Here is an 18,012-nt window from a genome sequence, read left to right as displayed (position 1 = left end):
TGTCAATGAATAGCCTGTATTACATTTAAAATATTTGTAACATAGGCCCTAAAATTAAAAATGTAATAAAATAAAAATTAATAGTACAAATTCTTAAAATATTGAACAGAAGTCACAGACAATGGTTTTAAACATCAGCACTAAATGGGCTAAATTAAATTAAACTAACTAACCAGCACCTCTATAAAAATTATCTAGTGAGTAAATAGCCCTTTCAGTCAAGAAACTTTTTAATGCATGTTTGAATAAATTTAAATTGTTGTTATTTTTAATATAACTTTGTATGTATTTCAAAAATTTGGATCCATTAAAGGTTGTTTTCTTTTCAAAAAATTTTAATCGATGTTGATCAGTCTGGATTTCATTCCCACTTCTTGTATTGTAAGAGTGTGTTTGATTGTTTAAAGTAACTTTTTCAGGATTGGATTTTATGTAGATGATTGAACCATAAATGTACTGTCCATAAACTGTTAAAATTTTTAGGCCTTTAAAGTGTTCTACAACAGATTAATTCATCTTTTTGCAATTTCAACATGTTGTTCTTTACTGTTTGGTTATATAACTAGGGGACATGTTATTAGTTGTGATTAGAACGTTTTATTTGGTTAAACGAGGTTTTAAATTACTGAAAACAAGAAACAGTTGTAAACAAAACACGACCTTTAAAGACAGTGCACCGGACAGAACTAACAATAAAACTGTCTTCAGCTGATCCATGGATGAGAAATGTACTAATATAAGGGAGTATGTTTTATACAAGGGTTTCTTACTTAAATTGTAGCTTATTGGTATGCAAAAAGATAAAAATGCACATTTAATTTGGATCTATTACATGTTATAAAATATCTATTTTCGTAGTCCGCCATTTGTTTCTTTTATTCGAATAAATACCATTTTGTGAACTTCTGCAAATAAAATTATTGAGTTCGTATTTAATATACTGGGCTTGTAACCTTGAATCATAAATCATAATAAAATTTACACGCTAAACGTCATTACAGAATTACATTGTAGTGGTATTGAATTTAAATAAATATTTATCAATACATTACAAAGTGGTAGGCCTAATGTATTCATGGATTGCATTAAAAATTAGTCTATGCATAAATACAACTTGTAAATTTCTTTTATCGTAGGCTATTAGTGTAGAACCCGGGTCATCCTCTTAATTTTGTTGAATTAATATTAATTTTACGTCTTTCAGTAGGCCTACTTTTTAAAAGTCTGGAGTTTTTCTCCAGGCTGGTTCTAAATGGACTCAGGCGTTCTTGTTTGTTACAATTCTTATGAATGGTGGCCATAGCTAAAATTACTTGATCTAATCCAAAAACAAAGCTATTGTTATTACTGAAATAAAAATGATTTTGATTTGATTTGATTTGTCTATTGAGTAGCTCAGTACCGGGGAACGGTGAACCGAGCAATGGCTTGGTATAGTTTATATCGATTGTGAAAGCAATATAAAGGAAAAACTCAACACTCAAATCAGGAAAATCCGTCAATTCGTTTATTAAGAATCGTGAATTAAAATAACCCTGTAACGTTTTATTATATGAATATTATATCTTCTCCTATTTTTTACTAGTGGTGCTTAGGTGTACAATCTCAAAACGGTTTTAAAACATGTAACATTATTGCTAAAAAATTCAACACATTTTAGAATCAGGCAACTATTTACTAGTAGGCCTACAATTCTTTGGTTCAAACTATTAGGCCTAGATAAAAACTTAGTCTATGTCATCATATTTGTACACGTAAGTTGGACGGTTCAACGACAAACATTTAATTTTAAATCTATGAATTAGTTAAGAAAGTTACGATGGTTGATGACTGTATTAATTAATGGTTTTGGTTTATTACGACATTACACTTAAATCTGTTTTCCGTTTTTGAGAACTTGCGTGTATTTTAGCTTAATTTCGTAGAGGTTTAATTATTTAGTACCAATTAAACTGAATTTTCAATATTTTTCATATTCTATTATTTTCTTTTATACTGATGGCATTTATATTTAAGATCGAAATCATAAACATTTAACTGGCCATTGTACAGTTAAATAAAAAAAACACTTTTTCATGATTTTTTTATTGTCTTTGAATTTCTTTGGGCTAGTTATCTGTTAAAAGTGGAATTGATAACAAAAAAACAATAACATCTACTGTATCTTCATTGACACTGACATTTTGAAATACGGCAGTGTACGATTATTTTGTTGTACAAGGTTGGCAACGCTCCTTGCAGTGGGCGCGGCCGGGTTAGTGACTTCCAGAGTTAGCGAATTCCGCCGCGAGACAAAATCGAGTTAGCGGGTTCCGGAGTTAGCCAATTCCTGACTGAGACGGTTAGCCAGTTCCAGAGTTAGCCAGGTCCGACACACGACCGAGTTAGCGAGTTCCTGAGTTAGCCAATTCCTATGTCTCGATAAGACCTATGAAAGGAAAGTGGCCATTTTCGATTCCTGACAACAGAAGTCTGAAGTATTTTTATAAAGTATTAGTCATAGTCTTATAAATTGTGCAATATTCTATTATTAGTGATTTGTGGGTTGCAACCTTCCAGCGTAGGAACAGTTGTCAGGATAAACTTGGGGAGTGAATACTGACAGCAAATCTATATTTCTCATATAGTGTTGCACGAAAAGCAATACCTTCCTACCTACCTAACTATACTTGTGATTATCATGTAACCTTATTGATCCTATGTTACAATAAGGTCTACCTGAGTCGCCTCGGTGTTCAATTAGGTTGTTCTTTGCAGTATGGCCTCAGACTTCTTCTACCCCAACATGGGTGGAGTTGAGGAACACGTGTTCAACTTATCTCAATGTCTACTGCAGAGAGGACACAAAGTCATCGTTCTCACTCACGCTTACGGCAACCGAGTCGGCATTCGATACATGACCAATGGCTTGAAGGTTGGTTAACATGAAATTCTACGTCCATTTCTTACTTTGGCATTTTATTACATTCTCTAACATTTCATAATAGCTGTTTTTTTGTATAATTTTGTTTGTTTGCCTTATTGTTATTTTATTCTTAGCTTAAATTCTGCCAGGGCAAAGCTAATTAGTAGGCTATAATAAATGGTATCGATCAGAAAACTGTCATATTATTTTCCTACCATTGGCTTGTCAACAACCTTTATCATGGGCAAACGGTGGGAGTACTGTAACTTCAATGTTTTACGGAGAAAATGACAAAAGTTACAATTCACCTTTTGAACCGTAATTGTTAAAGAAACTGGAGTTGTACCATCTTTTTTAGAATTATAAGTACCGTAATATACTATTTAAATTTGAATCATTGATTTTTCTGTTATGAGTTTTTTTTTAAATCACCATTTAAAATCAAAATTTCAAAAAAAGAAAAACTGGGAGATTACCATAGATTAGTTAACACACCAAATTTCATCGAAATCTGACAAGTGTGGTCTGTAGTTCTTTACACATGCATACAGAAGGACACACACAGACATAAATTAAAAAAACCACTTTTTGGGTTCAGGGGCACCCAAAACGGATATATTCACCTAAAATAGAAACTAAAAAATTACGACAAGAACAATACTTTCTCCATAATAGCATAGAGGAAGAAAGAAAAAAGGCACTTTTTGATGAGTTTTGAGAACATGTTTTTGACAGTCTAGGGCTACATAACGTTGCATGCAAGACGAAGGGCGTTAGTACGTGTATACGATATTAATATTTACATCCTTCGTCTTATTGATATGTACATGAAAATAGAATGGTTATTAATTGAAGTTTTAATTGCTCTAACCGCCTACCCTTACATATCAGATCCCTAGAAAAACGTTCCCAGTTTGTGTTGACATTGAAAGAGAAGAGCTGGTGGTCTGGACTAGTGTGTGTATGTTAACTACTTTTATGGTGTTCAAATTCTGTAGTAAATTTATTGGAACCTAAAATTATTATTCATCCAGTTTGAAAATTTATAATACCGTATAAATTTATTGGAACCTAAAATTATTATTCATCCAGTTTGAAAATTTATAATACCGTATGTGTTAATGGTTGGTTGGTTAAGTTTTATGCATCAATTGTTGTAGCTATTTTAGCTATACAAGTGCCCAAGAAAACCGCTAAGCCTTTTTTATAAATCATAAAATATGTAGGAAACTAAATGTATTTTAATTTTAATTTTGTAATATTTTTAACTTATGACGTACACTTAAGTAAAAAATCAATGTAGACTTATGTACTATGTTTACTAGTTAGAATGTCTTCATCCTAACAAAGCACTATAATCATAGTTTTTATTCTATTAGTCCGTGTTTTATGATTTAAACTTCCAATTATTTAGACTTAATACATCAGTTTCAAACCCACTAAACAACGGTTGTGCGAGATAGAAAACTTGTTGATTGATTTCAATTTATCATATCAGAATGATATTGTTATCACAAAGGCCAACAAACTGGCGATGATTAAATCTGCCCTTTTGTCTCATTGTGTTTCCTTGAAGCACTTTTCTACTCGGCATAATTCTATTTTCAGTTATACTCCTGTTCTTGTAATATGTACCAAATTCATACATGGCCATTACTTTTTTATTTGGTATTTCCATTTCCAGTTATTTTCCTGTTCCTATAATTTGTAGCAAACTCATATAGGGTCATTAATTTTTTTATACTCGGGGTTTTCATTTCCAATTCCCTGTTACTATAATTTTGTACAAATTCACACAAGGTCATTATTTTTCTTTGGTGTTTTCATGTCCAGTTATTTCCCTGTTCATATCATTTGTAACAAACTCATACAGGCTAGGGTCATTTATTTTTGTATACTCGGTATTCCATTTCCAATTCCCTGTTACTATAATTTTTAACAAATTCACACAAGGTCATTACTTTTCTTTGGTATTTTAATTTTAATTTATTTTTCTGTTCTTATAATTTGTAACAAACGCATAAAGGTCTACAACAAATAGGCTACACCAAGGCCACACTAAAAAAACAGGCCGTAATGCTCGTCAAGCATGACGTCACGATAGAAGACGGCATTGACATAATGTTTGCCATTTGTGATCAGCTGCTTGTTTTAATCTTTCCTTGGGAAATAAATAAATAAATACCTACGTCATTGCCGTCTTCTATCGTGACGTCATGCTTGACGAGCATTATGGCCTGTTTTTTTAGTGTAGCCTTGGCTACACACTGCATCTTAATCCCTTCATTACATAATATGTATTGGGGGAGGTAAATTTGCTTTCAACAGAGTATAATTCTGATATGAGTCTTTCAAGCTTAATAAACAACAGATATCAGTCTTCCTCAATGCCAGCGCTATAAATATTGTGATTGACTTTCTTTTAAATCAATTAAATAAAATGAGGTTCTGTGATTTGTTTTATGGTTTCAAAGTGTATTATCTAAAGCCCGCTATACACATAAAATATGGCTTGTTTATTTGATGTGAGCCAAAGAGACTGTGTGTATATAAAAGTTTGTTCAAACAATGTGAGTTCAAGGCAGAAATTTGAAATCATGGGTACGTCAGTTTAGTTCCTCAAATCAGCTCTTTTGACAGTTCTAACTGTAAGCCGAATTGAACAAGTGTAACAGTTCATAGGCTAAACCATCTGTTGGTTTCAGGTTTACTATCTACCTATAAAGACGTTTTACAACCAGTGTGTGTTGCCTACGATGATTTGCTCATTGCCTCTCATCAGATATGTGTTCATCAGAGAACAGATCACTCACGTACACGGTCACTCTGCGTTTTCCGCACTCGCCCACGAGGCCATGATCATTGGCAGGCTGTTGGGATTAAAGGTGAGTGTCCCATGACAATGCCCCATGATGAATTTTTTTATAAATAATAGAAAAGTTAAAAAAACTGCAATTCCTGTGAATCTTTTTTAGGACTCCTTGTATATATTAAGCAGCACACACCAGCTTTACATCTAGATAAGTATTCTTTGTATATTTCATCAAAAATTTCTATTGACCTTTTTTCTATTGTAAAATTTTACCCACCCAGCAACAGTGGGCAGTTATTGTAGTTGTGGTGAATTTAGGAAATCAAATAGATTGACTATTTCGTCACTTGCAATAACTAAGAGGCGCTAATACATACACTTATTATTGTCATACCTACTTATTTGTTAGTTAAAAGTTTTAAAAATGCATGCAATCTATAGTACATGAAATAACAAGGAAGCAGCCTAAAATAAACTGTTTGCAGTTATCTTTCTAGAAAAGTCTTACTAACGGTGTGACTTCCATATAGGGAAATACGCTAAAAACTATCAGGTTACAAGTAATTTATGGAAACACTCCTGTATACCAGTATACTTCTGTATTTCCTGTTTCCTGGTATACTCCTATATTTCCTGTATACCAGTATAGTTCTGTATTTCCTGGATACCAGTATAGTTCTTTATTTCCTGTATAACGGTATACTCCTGTATTTCCTGTTTCCTGGTATACTCCTGTATTTCCATACCGGTACAGGATTAGGCAAATGTCTGGATACTCCCTCATTTTGATTCCATCCCTTAGGAAAACTAAACTCTGTACATCTTTTATATGACATTGAAGCACACTTTTTGGTCAGTATCACAATTTTGTCCAAAACCGCAAAATAGGGTAAATTGGAGCTCAACTAACTGTAAGTAAAAGTTGTGTGTAATGTATAAAATGAATGTAAATGTAATAATGTATTTCAAATCTAGTTACTATGTAATTTAAAGTCAACTAGCTGTTACCCACGGGCTCCACCCCGTTTTACTACATTAGTATTAATAAAACTATTTAAACAAAACAGAATACAGTAATGGTAATGCAAACAAATAATAACAGCTGAGGTATTTTTAACATTAGGTAAATGGAAAGTTCCCTTTGGAAAGCAATTGAGGCCTTTTCTGAAAAAAGGGCACATAGGCCTATGTGCTCTTTTTCCGGAAAGTAGCTCAAACGAACCACCATATTGTACTGTGTAACCACAGTCAATTTTGTTTAGTTATCTCAACAGTTGGCTCCCTGGAATATTTTTTCCTAACAATGTGTACAGCATATAACACATTTTGTTTATCATATAAAAACATAAATTAACGACAAATTTTGAGTAATTAACATTTTGAATATCAAAAGCTGAATAGTAACACAATTAGATCTAATAATTAGATCTAAATTAAAATTATTTTAAGGTAATGTTAGGAAAAAATGTTGATTATGCAATTACAAGAGGAATACTTTACGTCTCAAATACTCAAAACTGCATTTTGGCCTATGTGCCCTTTTTCCGGAATAGGCCTCAATTACCACCTTATAGGGCAGTTTATGAAATAATAAACTAGGTGGCGTTCGCAAAGGCATCCACAAAATTGAGCGGAGTCATCAAGGGTTTATATTATATTGTTTTTGTCATGCTGCAGTAAAAACAGAAGTTTTTAATGCATGTGTTGTGGGTCCAAAGTAGCATTTTTACTCTTTAGGGAGTAAAAATCGTTTTTAGCCTCTATGGAGTAAAAATCAGCTGTTGTCAACTCTGTTGTAAATTTCTATTGTAAAAGATTGCATGTATCGAAATATGTATCAATGCTTGCTTCGTAATCATTTTAACCTAAAGTCTACAGTCTTTTCCCATAGCATTTAATAGCATTGCAGATACAATCCATTCCCACACTCAACACTGCTCACCTTTTCTACTTCCTTCACCACATTCTACGTCGTGGGCCTGTTTCACTCTCTTCCCATAGCATTTTAGGATTGCAAATACATTCATGTAATTGCCAAAGACAGTTCCCACACTCTGCACTGCAAACCTTACTACTTCCTTTACCATTTCCTACGTCATAGACCTGTTTCCTTCCCTTCTCATAGCATTTAAGTATTAGATACATTTATCTAACTGCCCAAACGGTTCCCCCACTCTGCACTGCCAACGTTTACTACTTCCTATACCACTTCCTACGTCGTGGGGCCTGTTCCTTCCCTTCTCATAGCATTTTAGGATTTAAGATACATTAATCTAACTGCCACAGACGGTTCTCCCACTATGCTCATACTTTACTGCTTCCTAATCCACTTTCTACATCGTGGACCTGTTTTCATCACTTTCCATAGCATTTTAGTATTTTAGATACGTTAATCTAATTACCACAAACATTCCCCACACTCTGCACTGCTAGCCTTTACTACTTCCTTCACCTCTTTTTACGTCGCGGACCTGTTTCCCTCTCTTCCCATGGAATTTTAAGATTGTAGATACCTTAATCTAATCGTCATAAACAGTTCCCACACTCTGGACAGCTCGCCTTCACTAATTCCTTCACCACTTCCTACGTCACGGACCTGTTTTCTTCCCTTCCAATAGAATTTTAGGATTGAAGATACCTTAATCTAATCGTCATAAACAGTTCCCACGCTCCGGACAGCTCGCCTTTTCTACTTCCTTCACCACTTCCTACGTCGCGGACCTGTTTCCATCCTTCCCAGAGTATTTTAGGATTGTAGATACCTTAATCTAATCGTCATAAACAGTTTCCAAACTCCGGACAGCTCGCCTTGACTACTTCCTTCACCACTTCCTACGTCGCGGACCTGTTTCCTTCCCTTCCAATAGCATTTTGTGATTGCAGATACCTTAATCTAATCGTCATAAACAGTTCCCACACTCCGGACAGCTCGCCTTTACTACTTCCTTCACCACTTCCTACGTCGCGGACCTGTTTCCTTCCTTCCCATAGCATTTTGGGATTGTAGATACCTAAATCTAATCGTCATAAACAGTTTCCACACTCCGGACAGCTCGCCTTGACTACTTCCTTACCACTTCCTAAGTCGCGGACCTGTTTCCTTCCCTTCCAATAGCATTTTATGATTGCAGATACCTTAATATAATCGTCATAAACAGTTCCCACACTCCGGACAGCTCGCCTTTACTACTTCCTTCACCACTTCCTACGTCGCGGACCTGTTTCCTTCCTTCCCATAGCATTTTGGGATTGTAGATACCTAAATCTAATCGTCATAAACAGTTTCCACACTCCGGACAGCTCGCCTTGACTACTTCCTTACCACTTCCTACGTCGCGGACCTGTTTCCTTCCCTTCCAATAGCATTTTAGGATTGCAGATACCTTAATATAATCGTCATAAACAGTTCCCACACTCCGGACAGCTCGCCTTGACTACTTCCTTTACCACTTCCTACGTCGCGGACCTGTTTCCTTCCTTCCCATAGCATTTTGGGATTGTAGATACCTAAATCTAATCGTCATAAACAGTTTCCACACTCCGGACAGCTCGCCTTGACTACTTCCTTACCACTTCCTACGTCGCGGACCTGTTTCCTTCCCTTCCAAAAGCATTTTAGGATTGCAGATAACTTAATCTAATCGTCATAAACAGTTCCCACACTCCGGACAGCTCGCCTTTACTACTTCCTTCACCACTTCCTACGTCGCGGACCTGTTTCTTTCCCTTCCAATAGCATTTTAGGATTGCAGATACCTTAATATAATCGTCATAAAAAGTTCCCACACTCCGGACAGCACGCCTTGACTACTTCCTTCACCACTTCCTACCTCGTGGACCCGTTTTCCTCCCTTCCCATATAATTTTAGGAATGCAGATACCTAAATCTAATCGTCGTGAACAGCTTCCAGACTCCGGACAGCTCGCCTTGACTACTTCCTTCACCACTTCCTACGTCGCGGACCTGTTTCCTTCCCTTCCAAAAGCATTTTAGGATTGCAGATAACTTAATCTAATCGTCATAAACAGTTCCCACACTCCGGACAGCTCGCCTTTACAACTTCCTTCACCACTTCCTACGTCGCGGACCTGTTTCCTTCCTTCCCATAGCATTTTGGGACTGTAGATACCTTAATATAATCGTTATAAACAGTTCCCACACTCCGGACAGCTCGCCTTGACTACTTCCTTCACCACTTCCTACGTCTCAGACCCGTTTTCCTCCCTTCCCATAGAACTTTAGGAACGCATATACCTAAATCTAATCGTCATAAACAGTTCCCACAGTCCGGACTGCTTGCCTTTACTACTTCCTTCACCACTTCCTACGTCGCGGACCTGTTTTTCCTCCCTTCCCATGGCATTTTAGGATTGCAGATACCTAATCTAATCGTCACAAACAGTTCCCATAGTCCGGACTGCTTGCCTTTACTACTTCCTTCACCACTTCCTACGTCACGGGCCTGTTTCCCTCCCTTCCCATAGCATCATAGGATTGCAAATACCTTAATCTAAACGTCATGAACAGTTCCCACACTCCGGACAGCTCGCCTTGACTACTTCCTTCACCACCTCCTACGTCGCGGACCCGTTTTCCTCCCTTCCCATAGAATTTTAGGAATGCAGATACCTAAATCTAATCGTCATAAACAGTTTCCACACTCCAGACTGTTCACCTTCACTACTTCCTTAACCACTTCCTACGTCACGGATCTCAAGCTACTTTTAGTGTCGTCATTTGATTATATTTATGATCCATACCGTTTCTGTTCTAATATCTGTGGAATAATGCTATCAGCTATTTCTTTATCTACTGCATTTAAAATTCAACAGCTGATCATATGTCTTTGTTTATGTGTCAAATACTGCTTCCATAAGGATTACATTGAAACTTTGAGACCCAGTGGGGCGGATTCCTGAGAGACTTTTTTAACGCCATATAGATGTTGGCACTCACCGATATGGTCTTTATCACCATGCAAAATTTGAAAACGATTGATTCAGCCGTCTAGGAGGAGTTTGCGTATTACGAAATGCATAAGAGTCGACGTATAAGAGCTTCGCTCGCTTCGCTCGCTCCGCTCGATAATTTTGCGCAAGGTTTCTCGTCATGACGAACATTTTAAGTATATGGTTTATGGGGGTGTGACTTGTAGTTTTCTCAAAAGTTCATGGGTACTTTTGACTTTATATATAGATTTGGTTAGATATTTTAATATTTTATTTTATTTTGAAATTTCAGACAGTTTTCACAGACCATTCCCTGTTTGGTTTTGCCGACACTTCTGCCATCATAACCAACAAGTTTTTGGAACTCTCGCTGGCAGACTGTGATCACTGCATTTGCGTCTCTCATACTGGGTAATTGGTCTAATATCATTTCCTTTACTTTTTTATTAAAAATTATTAAATGTAATTTCTAAATCCAACGAAAATGAAATAAAACAGCATTAAATAGCCTATAAAATACTGGGTTTTAAATTTCGACTGTATTACTGTACTTAATTCATTTGAAGAGAGAGCAAGCTGGTCTAGTGGTAGCGTTGGGCTTCGGTCCGCAGGTCCTTGGTTCAAATTCTGCCAGTCACTAATGGATTTTATCTAAGTGAAGTCTAGGCCTGAAGTAATGTGAAATACTATATTAGAAGAAACTATTTTGATTAATTAAAAAATGAACTGTTTAGTTGATACATATATGCTCATGATTAAATGCCTCATTTATTTATTCATACTATAAACAAGTATCTTTATATTATATTTTCCCATTAAAATAAACTATGTATCGTAAATTTTGGTTTTAGTTCCTTGACTAGCAGAATAAATAATAATTTGTCCTTTTTTATTTAGTAAAGAAAACACAGTTCTCCGAGCCAGAGTGAGTCACAAAAAAGTGTCTGTCATTCCCAACGCAGTCGACACTGTTGCCTTCACTCCCGACCCAACGAGGAGAAAAACTGACAGAGGTTCGATTTAATTAGTTTACAAATTTAATTAGTTAATACCGAAACCATAGCATGGTTGTATTCCATTAGCCATTATTTGCACAAGTAGAGTGTGTGGGAGGAATGGTATTGCTTTTATTTTCACTTCTGAATCCTAAAAAAATTTCAGTATAGATTATTGTCCTACTAAACCTGTATACAGTATAGAGAGCAGACACTTGGTAAGGACATCCAGCTAACACTCTTTAGAAAACTTACCAAATGTTATCTGTATTCATGAGGGTTAAATGTCTGTATTTTTGGACCACTGGAACAAAAGGTTGACGTTAAAAATATATTTCACAAGCAGTAAATAGTAGTCACAAAAACTTAAGGCCCTTGTAGACGGGGCCAGTTCTGGCGGCCATAAGTGGACGGCACTAGTTTTAGCGGCCAGTAAGCTTACACACGAGGTTAATAGTTGCTTTCAAAATATTTTCACACAGTGACCGCCAGTGTGATGTAGATCCTGGAGGACGTTGTTGTTGTTTTGAAATAAACTAGTGTACATGTTGCTCGAATTCGAGCAATTGTTAAGTATTACAGGACTTGCAAACCAATAAAATCATACTTACAACATACTATCAACATTTCAACAAAAACACACCTACCTTCCCTGTAGCAGCAAACCTAAGTACTCATATTAAAATTAACTTAATGTTATTTAAACAGGAAAAAATGACCATTTTCAGGGAATATCTTTGTATAAATTAAGCCAGGTAAATGGAAATTTGCTTAGTCTGAAGGTTTGCTGCGGATACACAATTTTAATAACAGCAAAGATTGATGAATCTGAATTATTACTTATATCCATGAATTTATCTAACAATTATTTCCTGTAAAATATTATTACAGCAGTTCAAAAATATTGAAACAAACTCGATCAACAAATGATGTAACTGAAAGAATTCCATACTAATGACATTAACATATAGTTTGACAGTTCCATTTAATTAATGTTAAATGTTTACATTCGGGCATAGACAAAAATTATTCGGGCGAGTGAAATATTTTATTAATGTTTATGAACCCTACCGTTCCTGTTCTAATAATCATGCAGTATTTAATATGTTTGAACCAGCTGTGTGGAATTGTGAAATCAAAATTAATTTGACAGTTAGTTCTGCTTGTTTAAATTTTTAAATTTTGTGGGTTTATTCTTTGTTACCATGGATACCATCAATAAATATTTCACTTTTAATTTCTGACAACAGCTGGAGTTCCATAACAAATTTTGTTTCCCATGTTAATCTTATGGATAAATATGAAACATTAAAGGGCCCCAGGGCCTCACTCTCTAATTATTTCCTTAAAAGGAAAATTTCCTGCACAACTTCACGTTACGCTTTTGCCAATGACACCAAAAACATGTCAATTGGTTCAGTAGTTTCGGAGGAGTAATTGTCACAAAAAACCTGCTTGCGTATTAAATAAGTATAGATATGGAGAGTGATAGTGAATTTGATGAGGCTTTTGATGAAGTGGTGGGTGAATGTGTTTTAGCTGTTAGTGAGGAGTTATAATAATAATTATTAAAACTATGTTAGATTGTAAAATATGGATGGACTGATTATAACTCGTTCCCCACGCACAGGCTTCGCCTATGTGAGGAAGTTCCATTACTATTTAGAACACGGTTTTGTTACTTTTGTTTTTCATTGAATAAATGATGTTTGATTTGATTTGAGTTGAAAACAATTTTAAACAAACATAGAGTGTGGGTAAAAGACTGGGTCAAGCCGTTGAGAAACCCTTGGAGCTTCATCAACATTGTTTCATGAACTGTCAGTGGAAGATCCTTTAGAGTACAAGAGACAATTGAGAATGACTGTTGAACAATATTTAACTGGCTTTTGAGCTCAGTAGAGCCAAATACAGTATTGCTAAGAGAGACACAATTATGAGAAATGCAATAACTGCCAGGCAAAAATTAGAAGTTCCGCTACATTATTTAGCAAGTGGCGATAGCTTTACTATACTACTACTAGTATAGCATACTACTTTCTCTTTTCGCTTTGTTGGAGATCGTCATGGCGTACATTCCACAGCAGTTCATAATTTTTAAACGTTTCTAAAAATGAATATTATCTGGCCCCCACTTAATTGTGTTATTTTTTCTCTTCCTCAACGGTTTTCTGAGTCGCTATCTTTGGTTGGTTTCGAATTCGACATGTTAATTCACAAACGTCAGCACAGCACAGAAATTACTTTTGGTCTAATCACAAACAATGATCTACACAGCTTCTAAGTCCTCACACTGTGACTGAAAAAGCTCAACTGGCGGCCACGGCACTTTGAGAACCGGCCAATAATGGCTGCCAGTAGGTCACATGACCTGTTAGTTTCCGCTTCACTGGCCACAAAACTCGAACCAGTTTGACTTTATTGGCCGCCACTAGCTACTTGCCGTAAAAAGGCGCCAGTACCCCTATACATGAGGCCAGTAGCACAATTATTGGTGGCGGCCAATACTGGCCACTTACAGTGGACGCCACTACTGGGCCCGTCTACAAGGGCCTTTAGTTGGAGGTATTGAAACTCCAGTAATTATGTGTGACAGATTATTTAATGACAGAGCCACTATTTGCATGAATATTTTTAAGTACTATAAAACATCTAAAGTAGTAATTTAAAGGACATTTTACCAATACTACAAATCATTAAAACATTGTATGCGGCCGTTCCCGATCGGGTACGTTGCTCGGTACCCGTAGGGTGCGTCCGTACCTGATAGGGAACGCTCGGCAAGCCTTTCGTATATCTTCCAGGCAGACTTATATCACGTTAATGTGTAGTGTGTGACTTGCTTTTTGTTGTGGTGTAGGTTGGTAGAAAATTTCTCCATAAAATCCCTGCCTTGCAAGCTTAAAAGTCAACTGGTCCAGTCTTTCTCCCTCCAATTGGCAATATAATGGGACCGGCTAGGTTCCAAGCAGTGCTGCTATCTGTGGGTGTTTTAGCAAACTACGCTGACTCTCGTCGTAAAGCAGGACACCATCAAACGTTATTTGCTATTCGTCAAACCGAAATTTGAAAGTCAATCATCTGGTTATCGGGTTTGTTACTGCAAGCTGCGCCGCACTGGGGCTACGCCTACCATTTGAAGGGCTGCAGCGAACATGTTAAAACTGCCATAATAGCTCGCGCCCTTTTGTAATGTGCTGTAATTTAGAGAAATAGAACTTGAATGAATCATATTCATGAGGAATCGTTGTTAGTTTCACCTAAAGCGTACTTTAAAGACTTATATTTTAACCTCACATTTGACAAAACTGTGATTCCAGTTACCATTGTGATTGTGAGCCGCCTCGTCTACCGCAAGGGGATCGACCTGCTGGCCCAGGTGATGGCGGACGTTTGCGTCAAGTACGACATGGTGAGTGTTGCCAGAGGCTGGTGGGTAGATCCGTAGTCAATATCACTCGACAGTTGTGTCACCTGTGGTCTCACAAGGTTCACTTCTTGGTAGGTGGCGACGGGCCCAAGAGAGGGTTGTTGGAGGAGGTTCGCACCAACCTGGGGTTGGAGGACCGGGTGGAGCTGCTGGGTAGTCTAGAACACTCGCAGGTCAGAGACGTCCTCACTCAGGGACACATCTTCCTCAACACCTCTCTCACGGAGGCCTACTGCATGGCTATAGTGGAGGCGGCGTCTTGCGGGTAAGAATAAGAATAGTGATGTGTCAAAACAGAAGCTCAGATCTCAAAACCACTAACTTTAAACAAATGTTGAGATTTAATTAGCAAGTTTTTAGAGTTAAAAGCTTTGTATGGATTTAATCAATTTATTGAACTTATATTGATGTTACTATGTTAATTATTTAAGTGTTTCATTAGTTTATTCATGTTATGTAAGGTCCAGGAATATAGTTTCTTTTACTTTTGACTGGTTAGTAAACATTGTACGATTGCTTTGAGATTCAGGATTTGATTTTTAAAAGTTTCGGTTTTAAGATTCAAAATTTCTGGTTTTGATCACCACTAGGCCTAGTGGGAATTATAGTCCATCTATTCTAGCCTAGATGAAATAGTCTATTGCTTGTATTTTAAAGGAAAGCTAAATGAACATTATGGAATTTCTGTTTAAGGGGAAGGGATTCTGCTAACTTACCTGATAAAATTAGATCCCACGGCTTTTCTTTCTTAATGAGCGTTCCAGTAAAAATTAATACTGTAACGGGAAGGTCTGGTCAAGCAGGGTTCTACTGAAATCACTTTTAGTTTATTGTTTAGTTTTAAAATTGAATTATACTAAGATATCATTACTGGATGGTAAAAATCTAAAGGTGAGTTTATGTTTCTAAAAAAACAGAACCATACTCAGTTGCATGATGCAAGTCAACTATATATTTAATCACTGGTTATGATAAAATAAATTGAGTGTTGTTTCATGGATAAACTTTTAGGCTTTTCAAACACTGCTTATACAATTACGGTTTTTATTTTGATTTAATTACTATGGAATAATAAAAATTGTTATTATTGTTGTTTTTTTTTAATAGTAGTGCAAGAATGTTTGATTTTCATGTGTTGACAATGTTGTAACGGTGTTTGCAGACTCCAAGTAGTCAGTACGAGGGTGGGAGGGATACCAGAAGTACTTCCACCTGATCTTATCTACCTCACTGAGCCCACTGTCTCTTGTAAGTGTTGACATTTACTTTAGGGTCTGTAACTGGTTGTAGTATTGATATTTCTTTCTTTTTAAAGTAGCCTATACTTAAGTTGTATTTTACTTGTGATGTGTCAATACCAAAATTTATCGATTCTTGATACGGATACAGTGCCGATACCTGAAAAATCAATTCTCGTACTGATACCATTTCTTATAGTTCATGAAAATCATGAATATCTACCGCAGCAGTATAGACATCATCATCATCTCCAGTGGTTATGAAAACGTCATCGTCGTCTTGCAAAAACAAAGCAATTGTGGTAAATTTCCGATGTGTGATCTTTTCAGACGTGTATTCAGACCCGGGTGTCGGGTATCTGTATCACAATCGACTTTTGATGATCGATTCTCTATACCGATAGTCCCCGATACCAATGTCAAAGTATTGGTGGTATCGAGAAACGACTCATCCCTATTTTTAACTATGAAAACAAATTCAGTAAACCATAAAGGGACACTGGTTTAGGTTTTTATTATATATTTTAGCTGGGTAGTTGAGTAGTTATATTTCTTGCTACCATCAAAAGGGCACTGTTTTGATCCTGCCAATCGCTCCCAATGTCTATCGCTCCTGACTCACTGTCAAACAGTGTTTAAAATGGCATGAAACAGAATAAAAATGGATACCGAAGCTGGATTATTGAAATTATCGGACCATTGGATGCCGGATTAGCGGGCTATTACTGTATTCTTTAATATGTACTTAGGTTGGTAAATAACTAACTAACTAACTATAAATAACTACTAATATTAGTAATAATAGTATATGAGAAATCCAAAACAATTTGGGTTAATCGGGCATATAATTTTTCTGGATGATTGGTCATGGACAGGAAAAATGAGATACAGTATTTTTACTTTTATTAATAACTAGCTGTACCCGCGGGCTTTGCCCCGTTTAACTTCATAAGTATTCGCATGGCTCATTCACGTCCTGGTTGAAGTTCGTTCGCTACGCTCTCTCACCTTTAAGTTGGAGCTCGTTCGCTGCGCTCACTTGCCTTCAGGTTAGCTCGTTCGCTACGCTATAACTTCATAAGTATTCGCATGGCTCATTCACGTCCTGGTTGAAGTTCAATCGCTACGCTCTCTCACCTTTAAGTTAAAGCTCGTTCGCTGCGCTCACTTGCCTTCAGGTTAGCTCGTTCGCTACGCTAACTCGCCTCCAGGGTTGAAGTTCGTTCGCTACGCTCACTCACCTTTTGGTTGGAAATTAGCTGTTGTCATAAATAAATAAAAAAAATTATAGTGCTGCACCCTGTTGGTAATCCTTGTAACTTATACTATTGAACATCATAGAACAGAACCAACTTGTTTGATTGAAACAGCTGTTAAGATGCATTAATTCCTTTTAAATATGAAAAATCATAAGATTAACATGGGGAACTCAGAGCCACTGGGGCGGAGCCCGAAAGGATTTTTGGGATAAGAATATGCTTTAATGTTAATCGGGAATGTGAGCTATCATCATGCCAAATTTCAGCCCAATCCGTCCAGTAGTTTATGCGTGATTGAGCAACACACACACACACAAACACACACACAAACTCACAAACTTTCAGATTTATAATATTAGTAAGATAAGATATTTAAGATTATTTTTCATTTACTTTTGTTTGGTTTGATTGTCCCCTGTGCTT

At 36.4% G+C, this 18,012-nt stretch overlaps 1 protein-coding gene across 1 annotated transcript in view; it reads left to right on the top strand.

Annotated features, from left to right (window-relative positions):
- The window catches only part of LOC128989637 (phosphatidylinositol N-acetylglucosaminyltransferase subunit A-like), a 30,188-nt gene that overhangs the window by 8,318 nt on the left and 3,858 nt on the right, over nt 1-18,012 (top strand). The window contains exons 2-8 of the mRNA XM_054411586.1: nt 2,758-2,914; nt 5,611-5,790; nt 10,960-11,078; nt 11,565-11,680; nt 14,983-15,074; nt 15,152-15,357; nt 16,255-16,340. Of these exons, the coding sequence (XP_054267561.1) occupies nt 2,758-2,914; nt 5,611-5,790; nt 10,960-11,078; nt 11,565-11,680; nt 14,983-15,074; nt 15,152-15,357; nt 16,255-16,340 (956 nt within the window). The remainder of the gene's footprint in view (nt 1-2,757; nt 2,915-5,610; nt 5,791-10,959; nt 11,079-11,564; nt 11,681-14,982; nt 15,075-15,151; nt 15,358-16,254; nt 16,341-18,012) is intronic.

Source organism: Macrosteles quadrilineatus, unplaced genomic scaffold, assembly GCF_028750875.1.
Source record: "Macrosteles quadrilineatus isolate MER2022 unplaced genomic scaffold, UCM_ALF_1.0 Scaffold_3__2_contigs__length_128488019, whole genome shotgun sequence".
NCBI lineage: Eukaryota > Metazoa > Arthropoda > Insecta > Hemiptera > Cicadellidae > Macrosteles > Macrosteles quadrilineatus.
Note: the sequence above shows the minus strand (reverse complement) of the source record. Positions and strands in the feature narration are given on the sequence as shown.